The 24,511-nt window shown below is 36.9% G+C and overlaps 1 protein-coding gene across 2 annotated transcripts in view; it reads left to right on the top strand.

Moving 5' to 3' along the window:
• The window catches only part of vps50 (VPS50 EARP/GARPII complex subunit), a 481,936-nt gene that overhangs the window by 378,722 nt on the left and 78,703 nt on the right, over nucleotides 1-24,511 (top strand). For both annotated transcript variants that reach the window (XM_062029406.1, XM_062029407.1), the window contains one exon: nucleotides 20,512-20,660. In XM_062029406.1, the coding sequence (XP_061885390.1) occupies nucleotides 20,512-20,660 (149 nt within the window). The remainder of the gene's footprint in view (nucleotides 1-20,511; nucleotides 20,661-24,511) is intronic.

The raw sequence follows: 24,511 nt of genomic DNA, 5'->3' as shown, positions 1-24,511 counted from the left end.
AAAAAAAAAAAAAAAAAAAAATATTGACTGTTGTTACCCAAAGTATATTAAGTGGGATTTTTCAGAGAAACAAATATATACAGTAACACAAAAACAACCTGTCTCTGTGATCACTATAGGTGTATAAATAATAATATAGTGTTAAATAAAATCAGTCCCTTTTGGCACAAAACTGAAAATAATACAGCTCTCCAAAAAGTGCACTTCTGCTGCTATTGGAACATAACTGTTTGTTATGATGCTTTGACATTTTTGCACTTTATTTCTTTATTGAAAGAAAATTCTATGAAGAGAAAAGTTGTTTGCAAATCTGGCTACAATGCTAAAAAAATGAAAAGTTCAAGCTAAAAAAAAGAAATACACTTTATTGAGTTAAAATCTTTCTTTATAGGGGGAAAGATGTGATATTATGAGCTAGGGAATATAACAACTGCACTACCCAGCATGCAACGGGAGTGACGAGCATGCGCGGTGGCCCCGAAAAGTGTTGTTGCATGTCGCCACCCGGCAGCTAAGAATGAGGTTATGAGCACGCTGTGGAAGTAAACGTCAAGAACTCAGCCAACACGCCTCGTCTGCATTATTTATAATTAGACAGACAACACATATACAGTTTGATAAGAAATTATCCAGTTCGAGCCTATTATCGAACCGATTCCTTATCGATTCTCTTATCGAGTCCAGATAGGTTGTTGTATATGGAAAAAAAAACACAATATTTGGTTTAACAAAAGCTCACTTTAACTATATAAGAAAAAAAAAAAATCTAATAAATAAATAAATATTGACTGTTACCCCCTAAAAAAATGAAATAAATAAATATTGACTCTTATTACCCAAAGTATATTAAGTGGGGATTTTTCAGAAAAACAAATATATACAGTAACACAAAAACAACCTGTCTCTGTGATCACTATAGGTGTATAAATAATAATATAGTGTTAAATAAAATCAGTCCCTTGGGCACAAAACTGAAAATAATACAGCTCTCCAAAAAGTGCACTTCTGCTGCTATTGGAACATAACTGTTTGTTATGATGCTTTGACATTTTTTGCACTTTATTTCTTTATTGAAAGAAAATTCTATGAAGAGAAAAGTTGTTTGCAAATCTGGCTACAATGCTAAAAAAAATGAAAAGTTCAAGCTAAAAAAAAGAAATACACTTTATTGAGTTAAAATCTTTCTTTATAGGGGGAAAGATGTGATGTTATGAGCTAGGGAATATAACAACTACACTACCCAGCATGCAACGGGAGTGACGAGCATGCGCGGCGGCCCCGAAAAGTGTTGTTGCATGTCGCCACCCGGCAGCTAAGAATGAGGTTATGAGCACGCTGTGGAAGTAAACGTCAAGAACTCAGCCAACACGCCTCACCTGCATTATTTATAATTAGACAGACAACACATATACAGTTTGATAAGAAATTATCCAGTTCGAGCCTATTATCGAACCGATTCCTTATCGATTCTCTTATCGAGTCCAGATAGGTTGTTGTATATGGGGAAAAAAAACACAATATTTGGTTTAACAAAAGCTCACTTTAACTATATAAGAAAAAAAATAAATCTAATAAATAAATAAATATTGACTGTTACCCCCCTAAAAAAATGAAATAAATAAATATTGACTGTTGTTACCCAAAGTATATTAAGTGGGGATTTTTCAGAAAAACAAATATATACAGTAACACAAAAACAAGCTGTCTCTGTGATCACTATAGGTGTATAAATAATAATATAGTGTTAAATAAAATCAGTCCCTTGGGCACAAAACTGAAAATAATACAGCTCTCCAAAAAGTGCACTTCTGCTGCTATTGGAACATAACTGTTTGTTATGATGCTTTGACATTTTTGCACTTTATTTCTTTATTGAAAGAAAATTCTATGAAGAGAAAAGTTCTTTGCAAATCTGGTTACAATGCTAAAAAAATGAAAAGTTCAAGCTAAAAAAAAGAAATACACTTTATTGAGTTAAAATCTTTATTTATAGGGGGAAAGATGTGATGTTATGAGCTAGGGATTATAACAACTACACTACCCAGCATGCAACGGGAGTGACGAGCATGCGCGGCGGCCCCGAAAAGTGTTGTTGCATGTCGCCACCCGGCAGCTAAGAATTAGGTTATGAGCACGCTGTGAAAGTAAACGTCAAGAACTCAGCCAACACGCCTCGTCTGCATTATTTATAATTAGACAGACAACACATACACAGTTTGATAAGAAATTACCCAGTTCGAGCCTATTATCGAACCGATTCCCTATCGATTCTCTTATCGAGTCCAGATAGGTTGTTGTATATGGAAAAAAACACACAATATTTGGTTTAACAAAAGCTCACTTTAACTATATAAGAAAAAAATAAAATCTAATAAATAAATAAATATTGACTGTTACCCCCCTAAAAAAATGAAATAAATAAATATTGACTGTTGTTACCCAAAGTATATTAAGTGGGATTTTTCAGAAAAACAAATATATACAGTAACACAAAAACAACCTGTCTCTGTGATCACTATAGGTGTATACATAATAATATAGTGTTAAATAAAATCAGTCCCTTGGGCACAAAACTGAAAACAATACAGCTCTCCAAAAAGTGCACTTCTGCTGCTATTGGAACATAACTGTTTGTTATGATGCTTTGACATTTTTGCACTTTATTTCTTTATTGAAAGAAAATTCTATGAAGAGAAAAGTTGTTTGCAAATGTGGTTACAATGCTAAAAAATTAAAATTTAAAGCTACAAAAAGAAATACACTTTATTGAGTTAAAATCTTTCTTTATAGGGGGAAAGATGTGATGTTATGAGCTAGGGAATATAACAACTACACTACCCAGCATGCAACGGGAGTGACGAGCATGCGCGGTGGCCCCGAAAAGTGTTGTTGCATGTCGCCACCCGGCAGCTAAGAATGAGGTTATGAGCACGCTGTGGAAGTAAACGTCAAGAACTCAGCCAACACGCCTCATCTGCATTATTTATAATTAGACAGACAACACATATACAGTTTGATAAGAAATTATCCAGTTCGAGCCTATTATCGAACCGATTCCTTATCGATTCTCTTATCGAGTCCAGATAGGTTGTTGCATATGGAAAAAAACACACAATATTTGGTTTAACAAAAGCTCACTTTAACTATATAAGAAAGAAATAAAATCTAATAAATAAATAAATATTGACTGTTACCCCCCTAAAAAAATGAAATAAATAAATATTGACTGTTGTTACCCAAAGTATATTAAGTGGGATTTTTCAGAAAAACAAATATATACAGTAACACAAAAACAACCTGTCTCTGTGATCACTATAGGTGTATAAATAATAATATAGTGTTAAATAAAATCAGTCCCTTGGGCACAAAACTGAAAACAATACAGCTCTCCAAAAAGTGCACTTCTGCTGCTATTGGAACATAACTGTTTGTTTTGATGCTTTGACATTTTTGCACTTTATTTCTTTATTGAAAGAAAATTCTATGAAGAGAAAAGTTCTTTGCAAATCTGGTTACAATGCTAAAAAATGAAAAGTTCAAGCTAAAAAAAAAGAAATACACTTTATTGAGTTAAAATCTTTCTTTATAGGGGGAAAGATGTGATGTTATGAGCCAGGGAATATAACAACTACACTACCCAGCATGCAACGGGAGTGACGAGCATGCGCGGCAGCCCCGAAAAGTGTTGTTGCATGTCGTCACGTAAGAATGAGGTTATGAGCACGCTGTGGAAGTAAACGTCAAGAACTCAGCAAACACGCCTCGTCTGCATTATTTATAATTAGACAGACAACACATATACAGTGTGATTTTGTTTTATTTACAAGGAAAGAAAAACAAAAGTTCAAAAAGGGAGATGTGTTGTATATATATGTATGTGCTGCGGTTGTTTTAAGAACGTTGCGACAGCTGCCGTAAAGGAGGTGCGTTGCTAGCCTGGTTGCTATGTTTCCGGTTGGTCATAAAAGTGTTGGTCATGTGTTTTACCCTGCTAAAATCTCTCAGTAAAGTTATTTATTGTATTATACCTTTTGTTTTGAACTTTATTACACCTTGGAGCGCTTTTTCCCGTCCATTGTTTTTCCTGCTTTCGCTATCTGCGCCTAATGACTGAGCTACGTGACGTCATTTCTTGTGATGTCCCACGGAGCATTTCTGGTCGGGACGGGATTCCAGGGATTCGAATAAAGAACCAACTCTTTTTCTTTACTATAGTGGTCTCGATAACGGGTACCGGTTCTCAAAAAGGGATTCGAGCCCGAGGTCTCGGTTCTTTTTTTATCGAACAACCGGGAAAACTGGTTTCGAGTATCATCCCTAGTGTTAGTTAAACCTTTGTATCAATTATATACAAACAATTATACTTCCATTATTGTTTATATCCCAGTGTTGTATATGGTGATGATATTATAAATGTACTTTATATTTGGACCCATTTTTCTCTTTGGTAACTACTTTTAGAGTTTAAGTTTTTATAGGTTGTATTCGTCTGATGGCTTATTGACTATGCAAGACTCAGAGTGGTGGTCAAGTGAGTGTCTGTTGTCAAATCGATTGATGACTAAAATAATCGATTGCTGCAGCCCTAGTACAGAATAGGGCAGGGGTCACCAACCTTTTTGAAAGCAAGAGCTACTTCTTGGGTAGTGATTAATGCGAAGGGCTACCAGTTTGATACACGCTTCAATAAATTGCCAGAAATAGCCAATTTGCTCAATTTACCTTTAACTCCATGTTATTATTAATAATTAATGATATTTACACTTAATTAAACGGTTTAAAAGAGGAGAAAACACGAAAAAAATGACAATTAAATTTTGAAACATAGTTTATCTTCAATTTCGACTCTTTAAAATTCAAAATTCAACCGAAAAAAAGAACAGAAAAACTAGCTAATTCGAATCTTTTTGAAAACATTTAAAAAATAATTTATGGAACATCATTGGTAATTTTTCCTGATTAAGATTAATTTTAGAATTTTGATGACATGTTTTAAATAGGTTAAAATCCAAATTACACTTTGTTAGAATATATAACAAATTGGACCAAGCTATATTTCTAACAAAGACAAATCATTATTTCTTCTAGATTTTCCAGAACAAACATTTTAAAATAAATTCAAAAGATTTTGAAATAAGATTTAAATTTGATTCTACAGATTTTCTAGATTTGCCAGAATATTTTTATTTTATTTTAATCATAATAAGTTTGAAGAAATATTTCACAAATATTATTCATTGAAAAAACAGAAGCTAAAATTAAGAATTAAATTAAAATTTATGTATTATTCTTTACAATAAAAAAAATTATTTACTTGAACATTGATTTAAATTGTCAGGAATGAAGAGGAAGGAATTTAAAAGGTAAAAAGGTATATGTGTTTAAAAATCCTAAAATCATTTCTAAGGTTGTATTTTTTCTCTAAAATTGTCTTTCTGAGAGTTATAAGAAGCAAAGTAAAAAAATTAATGAATTTAAAAAGTGAAGACCAAGTCTTTAAAATATTTTGTTGGATTTTCAAATTCTATTTGAGTTTTGTCTCTCTTACAATTAAAAATGTCGGGCAAAGCGAGACCAGCTTGATAGAGGCAGCTCACTGGTAAGTGCTGCTATTTGAGCTACTTTTAGACCAGGCCGGCGGGCTACTCATCTGGTCCTTACGGGCTACCTGGTGCCCACGGGCACCGTGTTGGTGACCCCTGGAATAGGGTATACATAAGCAGGCCTCAATTTTTTAAGGTCAAGGCAAGTGTTGCCTTAAAGGCCTACTGAAATGAAATGTTCTTATTTAAACGGGGATAGCAGATCCATTCTATGTGTCATACTTGATTATTTCGCGATATTGCAATATTTTTGCTGAAAGGATTTAGTAGAGAACATCGACGATGAAGTTCGCAACTTTCGGTCGCTGATAAAAAAGCATTGCCTGTACCGGAAGTAGCGTGACGTCACAGGTTGTGGAGCTCCTCACATCTGCACATTGTTTACAATCATGGCCACCAGCAGCGAGAGCGATTCGGACCGAGAAAGCGACGATTTCCCCATTAATTTGAGCGAGGATGAAAGATTTGTGGATGAGGAAAGTGAGAGTGAAGGATTAGAGGGCAGTGGAAGCGATTCAGATAGGGAAGATGCTGTGAGAGGCGGGTGGGACCTGATATTCAGCTGGGAATGACTACAACAGTAAATAAACACAAGACATATATATACTCTATTAGCCACAACACAACCAGGCTTATATTTAATATGCCACAAATTAATCCCACATAACAAACACCTCCCCCCTCCCGTCCATATAACCCACCAATACAAATCAAACACCCGCACAACACACTCAATCCCACAGCCCAAAGTACCGTTCACCTCCGCAAAGTTCATACAGCACATATATTTCCCCAAAGTTACGTACGTGACATGCACATAGCGGCACGCACGTACGGGCAAGCGATCAAATGTTTGGAAGCCGCAGCTGCGTACTGCGTTACACATACAAATTAAACAAAATGCTTACGGCAACATTCTGGTTGCATACTAACGGTATCCAACTCAAAGTCCTCCTGGTAAGAGTCTCTGATGTCCCAGTTCTCCACAGGCCAATGGTAAAGCTTGACTGTCATATTTCGGGAATGTAAACAATGAAACACCGGCTACGTGTTTGTGTTGCTGCAGCCGGCCGCTAATACACCGCTTCCCACCTACAGCTTTCTTCTTTGCTGTCTCCATTGTTCATTGAACAAATTGCAAAAGATTCACCAACACAGATGTCCAGAATACTGTGGAATTTTGAGATGAAAACAGACGACTTAATAGCTGGCCACAATGCTGTCCCAAAATGTCCTCTACAATCCGTGACGTCACGCGCAAACGTCATCATACCGAGACGTTTTCAGCAGGATATTTCGCGGGAAATTTAAAATTGCACTTTACTAATCCAACCCGGCCGTATTGGCATGTGTTGCAATGTTAAGATTTCATCATTGATATATAAACTATCAGACTGCGTGGTCGCTAGTAGTGGCTTTCAGTAGGCCTTTAAAGGAGGGCTCATATTTTAGGGCACCAAGGCAAACATTATTTTCTTTCCAGGCAGCGGCTCCTAAGCATGAATGCACACATATACAGTTTTTTTAAATTCATTATTAATATAAACTAGTCAGCTTTTTTTCATTTAATAATGCCTTTATCTCTATTTTTACCTTTTGATAGAGGGAAGTATTTATTTTTATTATTTATGTTTTTAAGTTATGTACATGTAGATGCTGTATCGGGACAGATCCATTAAGAGTTTGAGCAGAAATATGTCTCACAGGAATTAACTACACACAATAAAACATTAACAAAATGATGTTTGAAATGTTTTTTTAAAGTAATACCTTTGTGACATGACAAAAAAACATGGCGTTTACTTTTTGATATCAAAATAGAACACAAGCAGTTTGGTTAATAAATATAAAGTCTAATAAACAAGATGTGTTTAGTACAACAGTTTGGCCAACAACAACAAAAAAAACAGGAGTGACAGCATGTTTCCTCACCTCATTAACTATGTCACAGCAGCTGGTGGACGCTGTATTGTCAAAATGAAAGCAACATCATATAGTTTTTCTCCTTTCGTTCTATACTTTTAGTGTGGAGACAAGTGTGTCCAATATTGTCCACACCTGTCTCCATCTAAACACAGCAGATAATTCGATAATTTATACAGGAGATGGTATAACCGCTAATAATAATAATAATAATAATAGATTTTATTTGTAAAAAGCAATTTACATTGAGTAAACAACCTCAAAGTGCTACAGTGTATTAAAAAAAATAATAAAAAGATAATAAAAATAAATACCGTATTTTTCGGACTATAATCGCAGTTTTTTTCATAGTTTGGCCGGGGGTGCGACTTATACTCAGGAGCGACTTATGTGTGAAATGATTAACACATTAGCGTAAAATATCCAATAATATTATTGATGTCATTCACGTAAGAGACTAGACGTATAAGATTTCATGGGATTTAGCGATTAGGAGTGACAGATTGTTTGGTAAACGTATAGCATGTTCTATATGTTATAGTTATTTGAATGACTCTTACCATAATATGTTACGTTAACATACCAGTTGGTTATTTATGCCTCATATAACGTACACTTATTCAGCCTGTTGTTCACTATTCTTCATTTATTTTAAATTGCCTTTCAAATGTCTATTCTTGGTGTTGGCTTTTATCAAATACATTTCCCCCAAAAATGCGACTTATACTCCAGTGCGACTTATATATGGTTTTTTCCTTCTTTATTATGCATTTTCGGCCGGTGCGACTTATACTCCAAAAAATACGGTACAAATAAAAACTAGAACAGCCTAATAGCTATAACTAGTATGCATTGCCCACTGCTCCCCTCACCTCCCAGGGGGTGATCAAGGGTGATGGGTCAAATGCAGAGAATAATTTCGCCACACCTAGTGTGTGTGTGACAATCATTGCTACTTTAACTTTAACTTTAATATATCTATAAAAAAAAAGGCCTTTTTAAAAAAGAAGGGTTTTTAAGCCTTTTTTAAAAGCATACACAGTCTGTGGTGCCCTCAGGTGGTCAGGGAGAGCGTTCCACAGACTGGGAGCGGCGGAGCAGAAGGCCCGGTCTCCCATTGTTCGTAGCTTTGTCCTCGGAGGTTGGAGGAGGTTAGCCTGTCTGGAGCGGAGGTGTCGTGTAGAGCATTTGTTTTTGTTTTTTGATTGATTGAGACTTTTATTAGTAGGTTGCACAGTGAAGTACATATTCCGTACAATTGACCACTAAATGGTAACACCCCAATAAGTTTTTCAACTTGTTTAAGTCGGGGTCCACTTAAATTGATTCATGATACAGATATATACTATCATCATAATACAGTCATCACACAAGATAATCACATTGAATTATTTATATTATTTACAATCAGGGGTGTGGAGGGGTGGGGGGTAGGATATGGTCAGCAAGTAGTGGACATAGAGAGAGAGAGAGAGAGAGAGAGAGAGAGAGAGAGAGAGAGAGAGAGATCAGAAGGCATAGGAAAAAGTATCTGCATTTGATTGTTTACATTTGATTATTAGCATTTGATTATTAGCAATCCGGGGAGGGTGTTAGTTTAGGGTTGTAACTGCCTGGAGGTGAACTTTTATTGCGGTTTTGAAGGAGGATAGAGATGCCCTTTCTTTTATACCTGTTGGGAGCGCATTCCACATTGATGTGGCATAGAAAGAGAATGAGTTAAGACCTTTGTTAGTTCGGAATCTGGGTTTAACGTGGTTAGTGGAGCTCCCCCTGGTGTTGTGGTTATGGCGGTCATTTACGTTAAGGAAGTAGTTTGACATGTACTTCGGTATCAGGGAGGTGTAGCGGATTTTATAGACTAGGCTCAGTGCAAGTTGTTTAACTCTGTCCTCCACCTTGAGCCAGCCCACTTTGGAGAAGTGGGTAGGAGTGAGGTGGGATCTGGGGTGGAGGTCTAGAAGTAACCTGACTAGCTTGTTCTGGGATGTTTGGAGTTTAGATTTGAGGGTTTTGGAGGTGCTAGGGTACCAGGAAGTGCATGCGTAATCGAAAAAGGGTTGAACGAGAGTTCCCGCCAGAATCCTCAAGGTGCTTTTGTTGACCAGAGAGGAGATTCTGTAGAGAAATCTTGTTCGTTGGTTAACCTTTTTGATTACCTTGGTTGCCATTTCATCACAGGAAATATTAGCCTCTAGAATGGAACCTAGGTAGGTGACCTCATCTTTCCTGGTGATAACAATGTCACCCACTTTTACAGTGGGTGAGTAGTTCTTTGAGGTAGAGGGGAGGCATTGGTGGGTTAGTAGGGAGACTTTGTATTCAATCCTGAGTGGAACAGGAAGCCGGTGAAGGGATTTGAGAATTGTGAGAGTGGTGCTATTTATCATTGATCAATATATCCTTTGTCCATTGACCAGTAAAAAGTCAAGGGCGGTCACGGCAAGGTGTCACCGCAAATGTTGGTCAATTTCTTAGGGCATTGTGGCAAATGAGAGGGCGGTTGCCGTGGTTAAATTCGAGCCCTGATAAGGCATCATACAAATGAGGATTATCTTAAAGTAAATAAGTGTTTTCTAGGAACATTGTCCTCTAGAAATAAGAGATCAGACTCTAGTAGTGTAAGTTTTAATTATCAGTCTTATCTGTTGTTGATATCTCCTGCTGCTTCTGTCCTGATTATGTAATTACACAGACAACTGCTGAACTAAATACTGCAAACGCATTAACAACACCCGGTCTTCTCTCCACACACAAAGTGATTTGAATAGATTTGGGCTTGTGCATGCTGTTTCTCCTCGGCATATTTTTATATCTTCTGGAATCTTTTCATTAGCTGCATAATGTAAATCAAGTTTAGTCTGAGATGTGTCCTCCACTTTTCTTCATCCTTCTACCACAGGGGTCAACAACCTTTTTGAAAGCAAGAGCTACTTCTTGGGTAGTGATTAATGCGAAGGGCTACCAGTTTGATACACACTTAAATAAATTGCCAGTAATAGCCAATTTGCTCAATTGACCTTTAACTCTATGTTATTATTAATAATTAATGATATTTACACTTGATTGAACGGTTTCAAAGAGGAGAAAACACGAAAAAAATGACAATTGAATTTTGAAACATATTTTATCTTCAATTTCGACTCTTTAAAATTCAAAATTCAACCGGAAAAAAGAAGAGAAAAACTTAAAAAAATAATGTATGGAACATCATTAGTAATTTTTCCTGATTAAGATTAATTTTAGAATTTTGATGACATGTTTTAAATAGGTTAAAATCCAATCTACACTTTGTTAGAATATATAACAAATTGGACCAAGCTATATTTCTAACAAAGACAAATCATTATTTCTTCTAGATTTTCCAGAACAAACATTTTAAAATAAATTCAAAAGATTTTGAAATAAGATTTAAATTTGATTCTACAGATTTTCTAGATTTGCCAGAATAATTTTTTTGAATTTTAATCATAATAAGTTTGAAGAAATATTTCACAAATATTCTTCGTCGAAAAAACAGAAGCTAAAATGAAGAATTGAATTAAAATGTATTTATTATTCTTTACAATAAAAAAAAAAAATTACTTGAACATTGATATAAATTGTCAGGAAAGAAGAGGAAGGAATTTAAAAGGTAAAAAGGTATACGTGTTTAAAAATCCTAAAATCATTTTTAAGGTTGTATTTTTTTCTCTAAAATTGTCTTTCTGAAAGTTATAAGAAGCAAAGTAAAAAAAATAATGAATTTATTTCAACAAGTGAAGACCAAGTCTTTAAAATATTTTCTTGGATTTTCAAATTCTATTTGAGTTTTGTCTCTCTTAGAATTAAAAATGTCAGACAAAGCGAGACCAGCTTGCTAGTAAATAAATACAATTTAAAAAATAGATGCAGCTCACTGGTAAGTGCTGCTATTTGAGCTATTTTTAGAACAAGCCAGCGGGCTACTCATCTGGTCCTTACGGGCTACCTGGTGCCCGCGGGCACCGCGTTGGTGACCCCTGCTCTACCAAAACGGACTCATTATTTCTTGTATAAGACTCCAATAATCTTCAATACACGTTGGTAACAGACTGGATGTTGTCATTCTTCCATTTGTACGAGGAAAAAGCAACTGCCCGCAAAAACAAAGACGATTGCAGTCAAGTGCATATAAAAAAAACAACACGTTTTACTCATTCTGACCATTAAACTGTTTGAAAACCATTTTAAGTCACGCATTTTTTTGGTTGACACGCACAAAAAGTTTGAGTAGGGGGATTAAAAAACACATGGATGTTTTTGTTTGGCACGATGGCCTCAAAGTGAGAATCCCTGCTGGGTTCTGTGCTTAATGACTTATTCATTACACTAATTCACAAGCAGGCCCATCCAAATGATTGTGAATGTGCAAAACTCCTCTCTGGTGGCGTGATTAGTTCCAGTATATATCTGCTTACATCATGTTGCTGGTGGAATGACGGGAATGCAGCATGATGATGTGCACAATAAAACTAACAAGGACTTATGTTTTAAATGTGATTCCAGACTAGAGTGATATCACCCCATTACCCTCATTTATTTAAATTGAGTGTATAAATGTCTACTGCGTGCCCTCCCGTATGGTTTATACCTGTTTCTAGTAGGCTTGTACGGTATACCGGTACTAGTATAGTATTGCGGTACTAATGAATCAAATACGGTACTATACTCTGTTTGAAAAGTACCGCTTCCCTGTGTTTTTTTTTTGTTTTTTTCAACGAGTATGATGTTGCGTCGGCACGTCAGGACATTGCTGGTTTTACAAGCAGAGGAGCATGTTCGGCAGCGCACACACAGAGTACTTACAAGCAGACACAGTGTGTGGACAGAAAAGGGAGAATGGACGCATTTTGGTGTAAAAAGTAAAGATAAAGGTGAAGTTATAACACTGAAACGCCCTCAGGGAGAGGTGCTTTAAAACATGGCTAGCTAGCTAGCAGCTAACATCCATCCGCAATTGGGAGTGTTTTAGCTTCTTCTAAATCACTAATCCTCGTCTCCATGGCGACATATAAAGTAAATATATCATTATCACTGGAGGACGAGGAATAGCTAAACATGCTTCACTACACACCGTAGGAGGATACAATAGCTCACTGGCGTCACAATGTAAACAAATGCCATGGGTGGATCTGCACCTGACATCCACTGTAATGATACCAAGTACAAGAGCCTATATAGTCGATACTAGATTGTGGAGGGGGGCGTGGTCTGCGGGCCTGCCGCGGAGCGGGGTGTGTAAGGACCGGCCTCCAGCTGGGGCTTGTTATCCAATCACCTGTCGCCCTTATTAGCAGCAGCCGGAGCGAGACACGTGGTGGGAGTTGGAGTTGGAGAGTCAAAGCCGAGAGAAAGACTCAAAACAAGGGCTGAAAAGTCGCAGAGCAGTGTGCTGTCGTGGCGTGTGCACAAATAAAAGCAATTGTCAAACCCGACTACCGGGCTCACAAGAGGATCTGTCGTGATCAGGGGAACCCACGGGAGGGCAACTTCCACATAGATATTTGTTACCTTTTTTTAAAATGTATATTATGTTTATAAAGTCAGTAAATACGTCCCTGGACACATGAGGACTTTGAATATGACCAATGTATGATCCTGTAACTACTTGGTATCGGATCCATACCTAAATGTGTGGTATCATCCAAAACGAATGTAAAGTATCAAAGAAGAGAAGAATAAGTGATTATTACATTTGAACAGAAGTGTAGATAGAACATGTTGAAACAGAAAAAAATCAGATATTAACAGTAAATGAACAAGTAGATTAATAATCAATTTTTACAGTTTGTCCTTTATAATGTGTACAAAATAATAGGTGTATAAATGACACAATATGTTACTGCAGACTAATTAGGAGTCTTTGTTTGTTTACTTACTACTAAAAGACAAGTTGTCTAGTATGTTCACTATTTTATTTAAGGACTAAGTTACAATAATAAACATATGTTTCATGTACACTAACATTGTTTGTTCAAATAAAGACAATAATGACATTTTTTGTGGTGGCCTTTATTTAGGGAAGTATCGAAATCCATTTTGGTACCGGTACCAAAATATTGTTATGGGGACAACCCTAGTTTCTAGTAGGGATGTCCGATAATATCGGCCTGCCGATATTATCGGCTGATAAATGCATTAAAATGTAATATCGGAAATTATCGGTATCGTTTTTTTTATTATCGGTATCGTTTTTTTTTTTTTTTTTTTTTTTTTAATTAAATCCACATAAAAAACACAAGATACACTTACAATTAATGCACCAACCCCAAAAAAACTCCCTCCTCATTCACACAAAAGGGTTGTTTCTTTCTGTTATTAATATTCTGGTTCCTACATTATATATCAATATATATCAATACAGTCTGCAAGGGATACAGTCCGTAAGCACACATGATTGTGCGTGCTGCTGCTCCACTAATAGTACTAACCTTTAACAGTTAATTTGACTCATTTTCATTCATTACTAGTTTCTATGTAACTGTTTTTATATTGTTGTACTTTCTTTTTTATTCAAGAAAATGTTTTTAATTTATTTATCTTATTTTATTTTATAATTTTTTTTTTAAAGTACCTTATCTTCACCATACCTGGTTGTCCAAATTAGGCATAATAATGTGTTAATTCCACGACTGTATATATCGGTTGATATCGGTATCGGTTGATATCGACATCTGTATCGGTTGATATCGATATCGGTATCGGTTGATATTGGTATCGGTAATTAAAGAGTTGGACAATATCGGATATCGGCAAAAAGCCATTATCGGACATCCCTAGTTTCTAGTGTTATATATTCACACTACTTGTATTCCACATTAGCAAGAAAGCATGCAAGCATTTATTTCAACTGTCTTAAGGTGTGCGGACTAATGGTGCTTGTCCACCACATTGGAAGCAGTGTGCTCAGTGAGAGGATGGTATGGAGCAGTACTGATAGCGGCGCCGCTCCGACTCGTGTAATTATTGGCTGCGTGATTGCCATCGATCAGAGGAGCAAAGCACCAAGGACCTCACGCTCCCATCTTGTGTTGTACAGGGTCCAGCTTCATTCTCTCCGTGAGCTTCAAGCACACATGTGAAGTGAAAACCATTCCAGGTGACTACCTCTTGAAGCTCATGGAGAGAATGCCAAGAGTGTGCAAAGCAGTAATCAGAGCTGGCTATTATTGAACAAACTAGAATATAAAACATGTTTTCAGTTATTTCACCTTTTTTTTTGTTAAGTACATAACTCCACATGTGTTCATTCATAGTTTCGATGTGACAATCTACAATGTAAATAGTCATGAAAATAAAGAAAATGTGATAAATGAGAAGGTGTGTCCAAACTTTTGGCCTGTACTGTATGTAAAACGTTGATGGAGGCTTTTGGATATTTTTTTTACAGGCTGAATAGAGCGGCTCGCATTAACACCATTGTAAGCTGGTGTTTGTTTACGAGTTAGAATGTATAAAAAAAATAATTGTGTCAGGTTCAAACACTGATGACATCAATTAAACAGACAAAGAAGCAAGGAATCAGACAGGGACAGAATTAAATTTGGCTCAATGAGGTGAAACGCGTACACCTGTACCCTTGTACAGTGTCCCACTTCGCTCTGACGAAAGATTGTACGCCTCCTCTTTTATTTGGCGTTTCCCTGATTACATGGCAACAGCTGTTTCTAAGGGAGGGGGGTCGTAAACAGCCGTCACCTCTTTTATTTGGACTTTCCCTGTTTAAATGGCAACAGCTGTTTCTAAGGGAGGGGGGGTCGTAAACAGCCGTCGCCTTTGGTCACAAAACAGTTCAAAGAAAAGGTGCCTGGAGGGGGGTCAGGCCCTGCCTCCTCTCCGCTTTGTAGATCTCGGGTCAAGACAAAATCTTCCTGTGGGTTACAATACACCAAAGAAACCGACACCTTCATGTCGCTCCCCATCCTACACTGTGGAGTTTTACAAGCCTTTTTGATTGGTAAGATCAAAGACAGCTTTTGTCTGCTCGCCGGGAACTCAATGAAACACAACGTTTTGTGATATTTTAGATACAATTATTCTGACAAAGGGTTAGTTCAGTTCACCTTTAATATCAGACAAATCTCCCACTTTTTGAAGCCGGCCCTAATTACGACTCACTTGCATAATTTGAATCAACAAATGAATATAAAACATAATAAATAATAAACATAATATAACGGAAAAAAGAGAGAAATTGAAAAAACAAATGAATATAAAACATAATAAATAATAAACATAATATAACGGGAAAAAAAGAGGAATTGAAAAAATAAATAAATATAATAAATAATAAATAATAAACATAATATAACGGGAAAAAAAGAGAAATTGAACAAATAAATGAATATAAAAAATAAAAAAAATGCCTTTTATTATTGTCAACTAGCATAAGAAATGAAAAATAGATATTTATTAAGATGACAAAGAAATAAAAGAAATGAAGATATAAAACATAATAAATAATAAACATAATATAACGAAAAAAGAAGAGGAATTGAAAAAACAAATGAATATAAAACATAATAAATAATAAATAATAAACATGATATAACGGGAAAAAAAGAGAAATTGAAAAAACAAATGAATATAAAACATAATAAATAATAAACATAATATAACGGGAAAAAAAGAGGAATTGAAAAACTAAATGAATATAAAACATAATAAATAATAAACATAACATAACGGGAAAAAAAGAGAAATTGAACAAATAAATGAATATAAAAAATAAAAGAAATGCCTTTTATTATTGTCAACTAGCATAAGAAATGAAAGATAGATATTTATTAAGATGACAAAGAAATAAAAGAAATGAAGATATAAAACATAATAAATAATAAACATAATATAACGAAAAAAGAAGAGAAATTGAAAAAACAAATGAATATAAAACATAATAAATAATAAACATAATATAACGGGGAAAAAAGAGGAATTGAAAAAACAAATGAATATAAAACATAATAAATAATAAACATAATATAACGGGAAAAAAAGAGAAATTGAAAAAATAAATGAATATAAAACATAATAAATAATAAACATAATATAACGGAAAAAAAGAGAAATTGAACAAATAAATGAACATAAAAAATAAAAGAAATGCCTTTTATTATTGTCAAGTAGCATAAGAAATGAAAGATAGATATTTATTAAGATGACAAAGAAATAAAAGAAATGAAGATATAAAACATAATAAATAATAAACATAATATAACGAAAAAAGAAGAGAAATTGAAAAAATAAATGAATATAAAACATAATAAATAATAAACATAATATAACGGGAAAAAAAGAGAAATTGAAAAAACAAATGAATATAAAACATAATAAATAATAAACATAATATAACGGAAAAAAAACAGGAATTGAAAAAATAAATGAATATAAAACATAATAAATAATAAACATAATATAACGGGGGAAAAAAGATAAATTGAACAAATAAATGAATATAAAAAATAAAAGAAATGCCTTTTATTATTGTCAACTAGCATAAGAAATGAAAGATAGATATTTATTAAGATGACAAAGAAATGAAGATATAAAACATAATAAATAATAAACATAATATAACGAAAAAAAGAAGAGAAATTGAAAAAACAAATGAATATAAAACATAATAAATAATAAACATAATATAACGGAAAAAAAAGAGAAATTGAAAAAACAAATGAATATAAAACATAATAAATAATAAACATAATATAACGGGAAAAAAAGAAGAATTGAAAAAATAAATGAATATAAAACATAATAAATAATAAACATAATATAACGGGAAAAAAAGAGAAATTGAACAAATAAATGAATATAAAAAATAAAAGAAATGCCTTTTATTATTGTCAACTAGCATAAGAAATGAAAGATAGATATTTATTAAGATGACAAAGAAATAAAAGAAATGAAGATATAAAACATAATAAATAATAAACATAATATAACGAAAAAAGGAAGAGAAATTGAAAAAACAAATGAATATAAAACATAATAAATAATAAATAATAAACATAATATAACGAAAAAGAAAGAGAAATTGAAAAAATAAATGAATATAAAAAATGTGTGGAAAACAGTATACTGAGTTTTTCAAAAAAAAATTTAGTTATTTGTTTGTCATATTTCTCTTTTTTATTACATTATGTGTTTTATCCTGTATATAATGAAACAAAACGAGAAATCAAATAAATAGATAAATCTAAAAAAATGTGGGGAAAACTTAGTATACTGAGTTTTTCACATTTTGTTTTACTTATTTCTTTACCATATTTCTCTTTTATTATATTATGTGTGCACACGCAATTTATTCATCAAATTCACAAAATAATAATAATCACAGCATCTTCCAAATTGCACATAATTACATAACAATATCACATTTCAAAGTCATTATTACAAATGAATGTTCATAATGTTCATGACACATTAATTCCAATGCACAACAGAGCTTGATAATCGTGTCAGAGCCTGATTTCAAGCGTCAGGATCGCATCAAAGCGTAATAAAGTTCAATAAAGCGTAATAAAACGTATCAAAGCGTGATTTAAAGCGTATCAAAGCGGGATCAAATCGTGAGGAACGGTAATTCGTCCCCCCAAAGCGGCAACTAATTTGTATCAAAGCATAACATTACTTCGGAGATCGGGATATTCGTGGAAAAATTGACAAAAATGACGGCGCTTTGCTCGCCGCTTTAAAGCGCGGCAAGCACCGTTGGTGTGAACCAGGCTTTAATGCTCAAAACTTGTATCTAAAGTTCTTCCAGGTTTATTTTGGCATATGCGTTGACATAACCCAGTGCTTCTCAGTTATTTTCTGCGAGGATTAATTAAATATTTTGCACCTCTCCACCGTGACTACAAATTGTTTGTCTCTAAAATTGTAATAAGTACACCTCTGCATAACATGGTATCCCTGTTAACTTGAAAGAAAACTCTTTCCTGGGGCCGTACTCATCAAGCGTCTTAGAGTGCCATTTTACACTTAAGTACTGAGAATTAGCGAAATTTAGTCCTACTCTCAAACTTAAGAATAAAAGCTATTTATCAACGTTCTTAAGTCTAAGAATCACTCCTACTCTCCACGATATTTAAGAGACCTTCAGAGGTGTCCTAAGTGGTTAGGAGTTGCCAGCAGGGGATGGCACTGAGGCGAGAGAGACGTGCGCGAACGTTCAGGGAGCTTTGTTTGATGACGAGCAGCTGATCAAACGGTATCGTTTAGACAGAGCGGGTATTATTTTTGTCACAGATTTAATACTTTTCGATTCCTTGTTGATTTCTGCATGCGGCTGCAGTGGGCTAGTATATATAGAGTCACCCACACCAGTTTCAAATTAGTTGCCTAATTAATGAATTGGAAAGAAAATTATGAGAGTAGCGTATGTGTGTATGTGGCCCTTTAATAGGTGACAGCATGTGAGGTGAGTGACGTCAGTGAGTGTGTGGGTGAGAGAAGAGAGGGAGCGGTAGCGGGGACTAGTTTGTTTTGTGTTGGATTGGCTGTGTGGAAGCAATCAATAAAGCAAGATTTGCAACTAATCGCCGGACTCATCATTCACTCTAAAGTCGTCCGCTGTGGAGACCCACTGCCGGGTAAAGTGAAGGGTAGGGATGTCCGATAATGGCTTTTTGCCGATATCCGATATGCCGATATTGTCCAACTCTTTAATTATCGATACCGATATCAACCGATATATACAGTCGTGGAATTGACACATTATTATGCCTAATTTGGACAACCAGGTATGGTGAAGATAAGGTACTTTTTTAAAAAAATGAATCAAATAAAATAAGATAAATAAATTAAAAACATTTTCTTGAATAAAAAAGAAAGTCAAACAATATAAAAACAGTTACATAGAAACTAGTAATGAATGAAAATTTGTCAAATTAACTGTTAAAGGTTAGTACTATTAGTGGAGCAGCAGCACGCACAATCATGTGTGCTTACGGACTGTATCCCTTGCAGACTGTATTGATATATGTTGATATATAATGTAGGAACCACAATATTAATAACAGAAAGAAACAACCCTTTTGTGTGAATGAGTGTAAATGGGGTGGGTTGGTGCACTAATTGTAAGTTTATATTGTGTTTTTTATGTGGATTTAATAAAAAATAAAAATAATAAAATTTTAAAAAAAAAACGATACTGATAAAAAAAAAAAACGATACCGATAATTTCCGATATTACATTTTAACGCATTTATCGGCCGATAGCGATAGCGATCGGCAGAAGGACGAAGGACTTCACCCGATGCGTTTGGCGGCCCGGAGACGTAGGAAGTCAAGTTGAGGTCGGCGGCTAGCGCGGCTAGCGCTCCAACAAAGTCCTCCTGGTTGTGTTGCTACAGCCAGCCGCTAATACACCGATCCCACCTACAACTGTCTTCTTTGCAGCCTTCATTGTTCATTAAACAAATTGCAAAAGATGTCCAGAATACTGTGGAATTATGAAATGAAAACAGAGCTTTTTGTATAGGATTCTACGGGGTACCGTAACTTCCGTTACTCTGACTTCGTCACGCGCATACGTCATCATACCGCGACGTTTCAGCCGGATATTTTCCGGGAAGTTTTAAATGTCACTTTATAAGTTAACCCGGCCGTATTGGCATGTGTTGCAATGTTAAGATTTCATCATTGATATATAAACTATCAGACTGCGTGGTCGCTAGTAGTGGCTTTCAGTAGGCCTTTAAAGTAGTTATGTGATTAATTTGTGTATATACTTGATTTCTTTGGTGATTAATCCAATGAGTCAACTGTTTTTTTTTGACAGTCCCAGTTCTGGTGTAATCTAGCACAGAAACCAAGTTGTGTTTTGTCCCAAATGCAGTTTTTGTGTTGAGTTCATGGACAGTTTGCACAATACATTAGCAAGGAATCAATGGCTGCAGCACATTTAGCTTCCCATCTGTTGTATTGACTTTTCTAATGAGAGCGCGGTTTTGTTTTCCAGGAGTCGGGCGGTGAAAATGCCGGCTTGCACATTCCCACGGAGGAAAAGAAGGAGAAGGTGCCGAGCCCCCACCTCAGCCAGATGGTGGTCCTCACCAACGGTGGCACTCTTTACGGCCTGGCGCAGAGAGTGGTCGCCACAGAGTCCCTGTAAGTAGCCCCAAATGTTGTGAGTGAAATGTATTAGCGGCACGTTTAAATGACACCGGAGTTCTAATTAATCACCACTTTCTCGCTGGGAAAAGAACAAATGTGCTTGTAGCTCACTGACAATTAATACGGGGGCTTTTCAGATTTGAAGTCAAACGTGCCTCATATATTAATTCGTATGACTTTCGATGGCTTCTTCTTGCCTACGTGGCAGCGAGTATCGCCAATTCAAACCCATTATTGTAACACATCTTAATGCAGGTATGTCAGGTTCAAACACTGATCACATTTATTAAACAAGACAAGAAGCAAGGAATTAAACAGAGACAGAATTCAATTTGGCTCAATTGAGGAGAAACGCGTACACCTGTACCCCCGCACATTGTCACCACGCTCTGACGAAAGATTGTATGCCTCCTCTTTTATTTGGACTTTCCCTGATTACATGGCGACAGCTGTTTCTAAGGGAGGGGGGTCGTAAACAGCCCTCGGTCACAGAACAGTTCAAAGAAAAGGTGCATGGAGGGGGGTCAGGCCCTGCTTCCTCTCCGCTTTGCTTCACATCTATTAAACAAGACAAGAAGCAAGGAATTAAACAGAGACAGAATCAAATTTGGCTCAATTGAGGAGAAACGCGTACACCTGTACCCCTGCACAGTGTCACCACGCTCTGACGAAAGATTGTACGCCTCCTCTTTTATTTGGACTTTCCCTGATTACATGGCGACAGCTGTTTCTAAGGGAGGGGGGTCGTAAACAGCCCTCGGTCACAGAACAGTTCAAAGAAAAGGTGCCTGGAGGGGGGTCAGGCCCTGCTTCCTCTCCGCTTTGCTTCACATCTATTAAAAAAGACAAGAAGCAAGGAATTAAACAGAGACAGAATTCCATTTGGCTCAATTGAGGAGAAACGCGTACACCCGTACCCCCGCACAGTGTCACCACGCTCTGACGAAAGATTGTACGCCTCCTCTTTTATTTGGACTTTCCCTGATTACATGGCGACAGCTGTTTCTAAGGGAGGGGGGTCGTAAACAGCTGTCGCCCTCGGTCACAGAACAGTTCAAAGAAAAGGTGCCTGGAGGGGGGTCAGGCCCTGCTTCCTCTCCGCTTTGCTTCACATCTATTAAACAAGACAAGAAGCAAGGAATTAAACAGAGACAGAATCAAATTTGGCTCAATTGAGGAGAAACGCGTACACCTGTACCCCTGCACAGTGTCACCACGCTCTGACGAAAGATTGTACGCCTCCTCTTTTATTTGGACTTTCCCTGATTACATGGCGACAGCTGTTTCTAAGGGAGGGGGGTCGTAAACAGCCCTCGGTCACAGAACAGTTCAAAGAAAAGGTGCCTGGAGGGGAGTCAGGCCCTGCTTCCTCTCCGCTTTGCTTCACATCTATTAAACAAGACAAGAAGCAAGGAATTAAACAGAGACAGAATTCAATTTGGCTCAATTGAGGAGAAACGTGTACACCCGTACCCCTGCACAGTGTCACTACGCTCTGACGAAAGATTGTACGCCTCCTCTTTTATTTGGACTTTCCCTGATTACATGGCGACAGCTGTTTCTAAGGGAGGGGGGTCGTAAACAGCCGTCGCTCTCGGTCACAGAACAGTTCAAAGAAAAGGTGCCTGGAGGGGAGTCAGGCCCTGCTTCCTCTCCGCTTTGCTTCACATCTATTAAACAAGACAAGAAGCAAGGAATTACACAGAGACAGAATCAAATTTGGCTCAATTGAGGAGAAACGCGTACACCTGTACCCCTGCACAGTGTCACCACGCTCTGACGAAAGATTGTACGCCTCCTCTTTTATTTGGACTTTCCCTGATTACATGGCGACAGCTGTTTCTAAGGGAGGGGGGTTGTAAACAGCCCTTGGTCACAGAACAGTTCAAAGAAAAGGTGCCTGGAGGGGGGTCAGGCCCTGCTTCCTCTCCGCTTTGCTTCACATCTATTAAACAAGACAAGAAGCAAGGAATTAAACAGAGACAGAATTCAATTTGGCTCAATTGAGGAGGAACGCGTACACCCGTACCCCCGCACAGTGTCACCACGCTCTGACGAAAGATTGTACGCCTCCTCTTTTATTTGGACTTTCCCTGATTACATGGCGACAGCTGTTTCTAAGGGAGGGGGGTCGTAAACAGCCCTCGGTCACAGAACAGTTCAAAGAAAAGGTGCCTGGAGGGGAGTCACGCCCTGCTTCCTCTCCGCTTTGTAGATCTTGGGTCAAGACAAAATGTTTCTGTGGATTACAATACATCAAAGAAACCGACGCCTTCATATATATATATATATATATATATATATATATATATATATATATATACTGTATATATATATATATATATATATATATATATATATATATATATATATATATATATATATATATACTGTATATATATTTTATTTTTATTTTATTTATTTATTTTGATAGATGTAAGCACAAGTTAACACTTGCAGGGCATTACTGCCTGACGCACCTCCGACAGTGCCATGTGGTGCTGGCTGCAGGGTCGTCAGCCGGGAGCCACCCTTCACAGATGTTTCGCTCCTTTAATCCCGGAACATCTCTGGGTGGTGGAGCAGCGACAGGGACGTCTCCCTGCCACCCCCTGCAGCCAGCTGGAGGATCCATAATGTACCCACATTCTAACCCCGGTGTTATTGCTGTTGTGTATATGGAATGAGTCCCAAGGGACTATGCATGGCAGGGACGTCCATCTCCCTGAGTCAAGCGTGGGCCTGACCGCATACCATAACATGGCAGCAGGGAAGCCTCCCTACTGCCCCTTGTCTACACGCCTTGCTTTCCCCACGCCTTGTCGTTTCTTCTGAGCCACAACCAGAAGCTCCCCTGTTCTGCCTCCTCTGCCAGGGCTTTGAGGGCCTTCTTTAGATTGGAGCCTTTGATCCCAAGGGACTTTAGGAGTCGCTGGGTGGATGCTCCAGTGTAGCCTCGACAGCCAACTTCTACTGGATAGGTGAAGGGCCTCCATCCTGCTTGTGCACACTCACTTGCCAGCTCTGAGTACTTGTCCCTCTTTCTTTCAAAGGCAGCCTCCATTCCCTCTTCCCATGGTACCGTTAATTCTACCATGATGACAGTTTTAGTAGAGGTGGACCACAGGACAATGTCTGGGCGTAACGAGGTTGTTGTGATCTCTTGAGGGAACTTCAACTGACGATCTAGATCAGCCCTCATGTTCCATTCTCCGCCAGCTGACAGGAGAGACTTGATGCTCTTGCTGCTGCTCTGAGGCTGGCCACCTTGCTTGACAAACTTAATCAACCGCTGAGCTGTTCCCGGACTGGCCCCATTTGCTTCCACTCTGCGTGCCTCCAGGATTTCAGCTAGCCTTCGCAGGACGCGGTCGTGCCGCCATCCATACCGGCCCTGCGACAAAGCTACCTTGCAGCCAGAAAGAATGTGACGCAAGCTTGGGTTCTGGGAGTCACAGAGCTGGCAGGTCACCTCTGCCCCGTACCACACATGCAAGTTCCCGGGACTGGGGAGGGTATCGTACGTGGCCCTGATGAGGAAACTTAGCCTCGCCTGGGGCATCTTCCACATGTCTGCCCACGTAACAACTCTGTTGACAACAGCCTCCCAATTGGTCCATCTCCCTTGCTGCTGTTGGCCCACAGCCTTGATCATGTAGCTCTCCTCTTCCATCTTAACCACTTCTGAGATCACCAGATCTTTTATATATATATATATATATATAGTGTTCCAAATTATGTGATTATTATAATGTGTGTGTGTGTATATATATATATATATATATATATATATATATACATATATATATATATATATATATATATATATATATATATATATATAT

This window comes from Entelurus aequoreus, linkage group LG20, assembly GCF_033978785.1.
Source record: "Entelurus aequoreus isolate RoL-2023_Sb linkage group LG20, RoL_Eaeq_v1.1, whole genome shotgun sequence".
Classification (NCBI taxonomy): Eukaryota; Metazoa; Chordata; class Actinopteri; order Syngnathiformes; family Syngnathidae; genus Entelurus; species Entelurus aequoreus.
The sequence above is the reverse complement of the archived record's forward strand: the minus strand, read 5'-3'. Positions and strand labels throughout refer to the sequence as shown.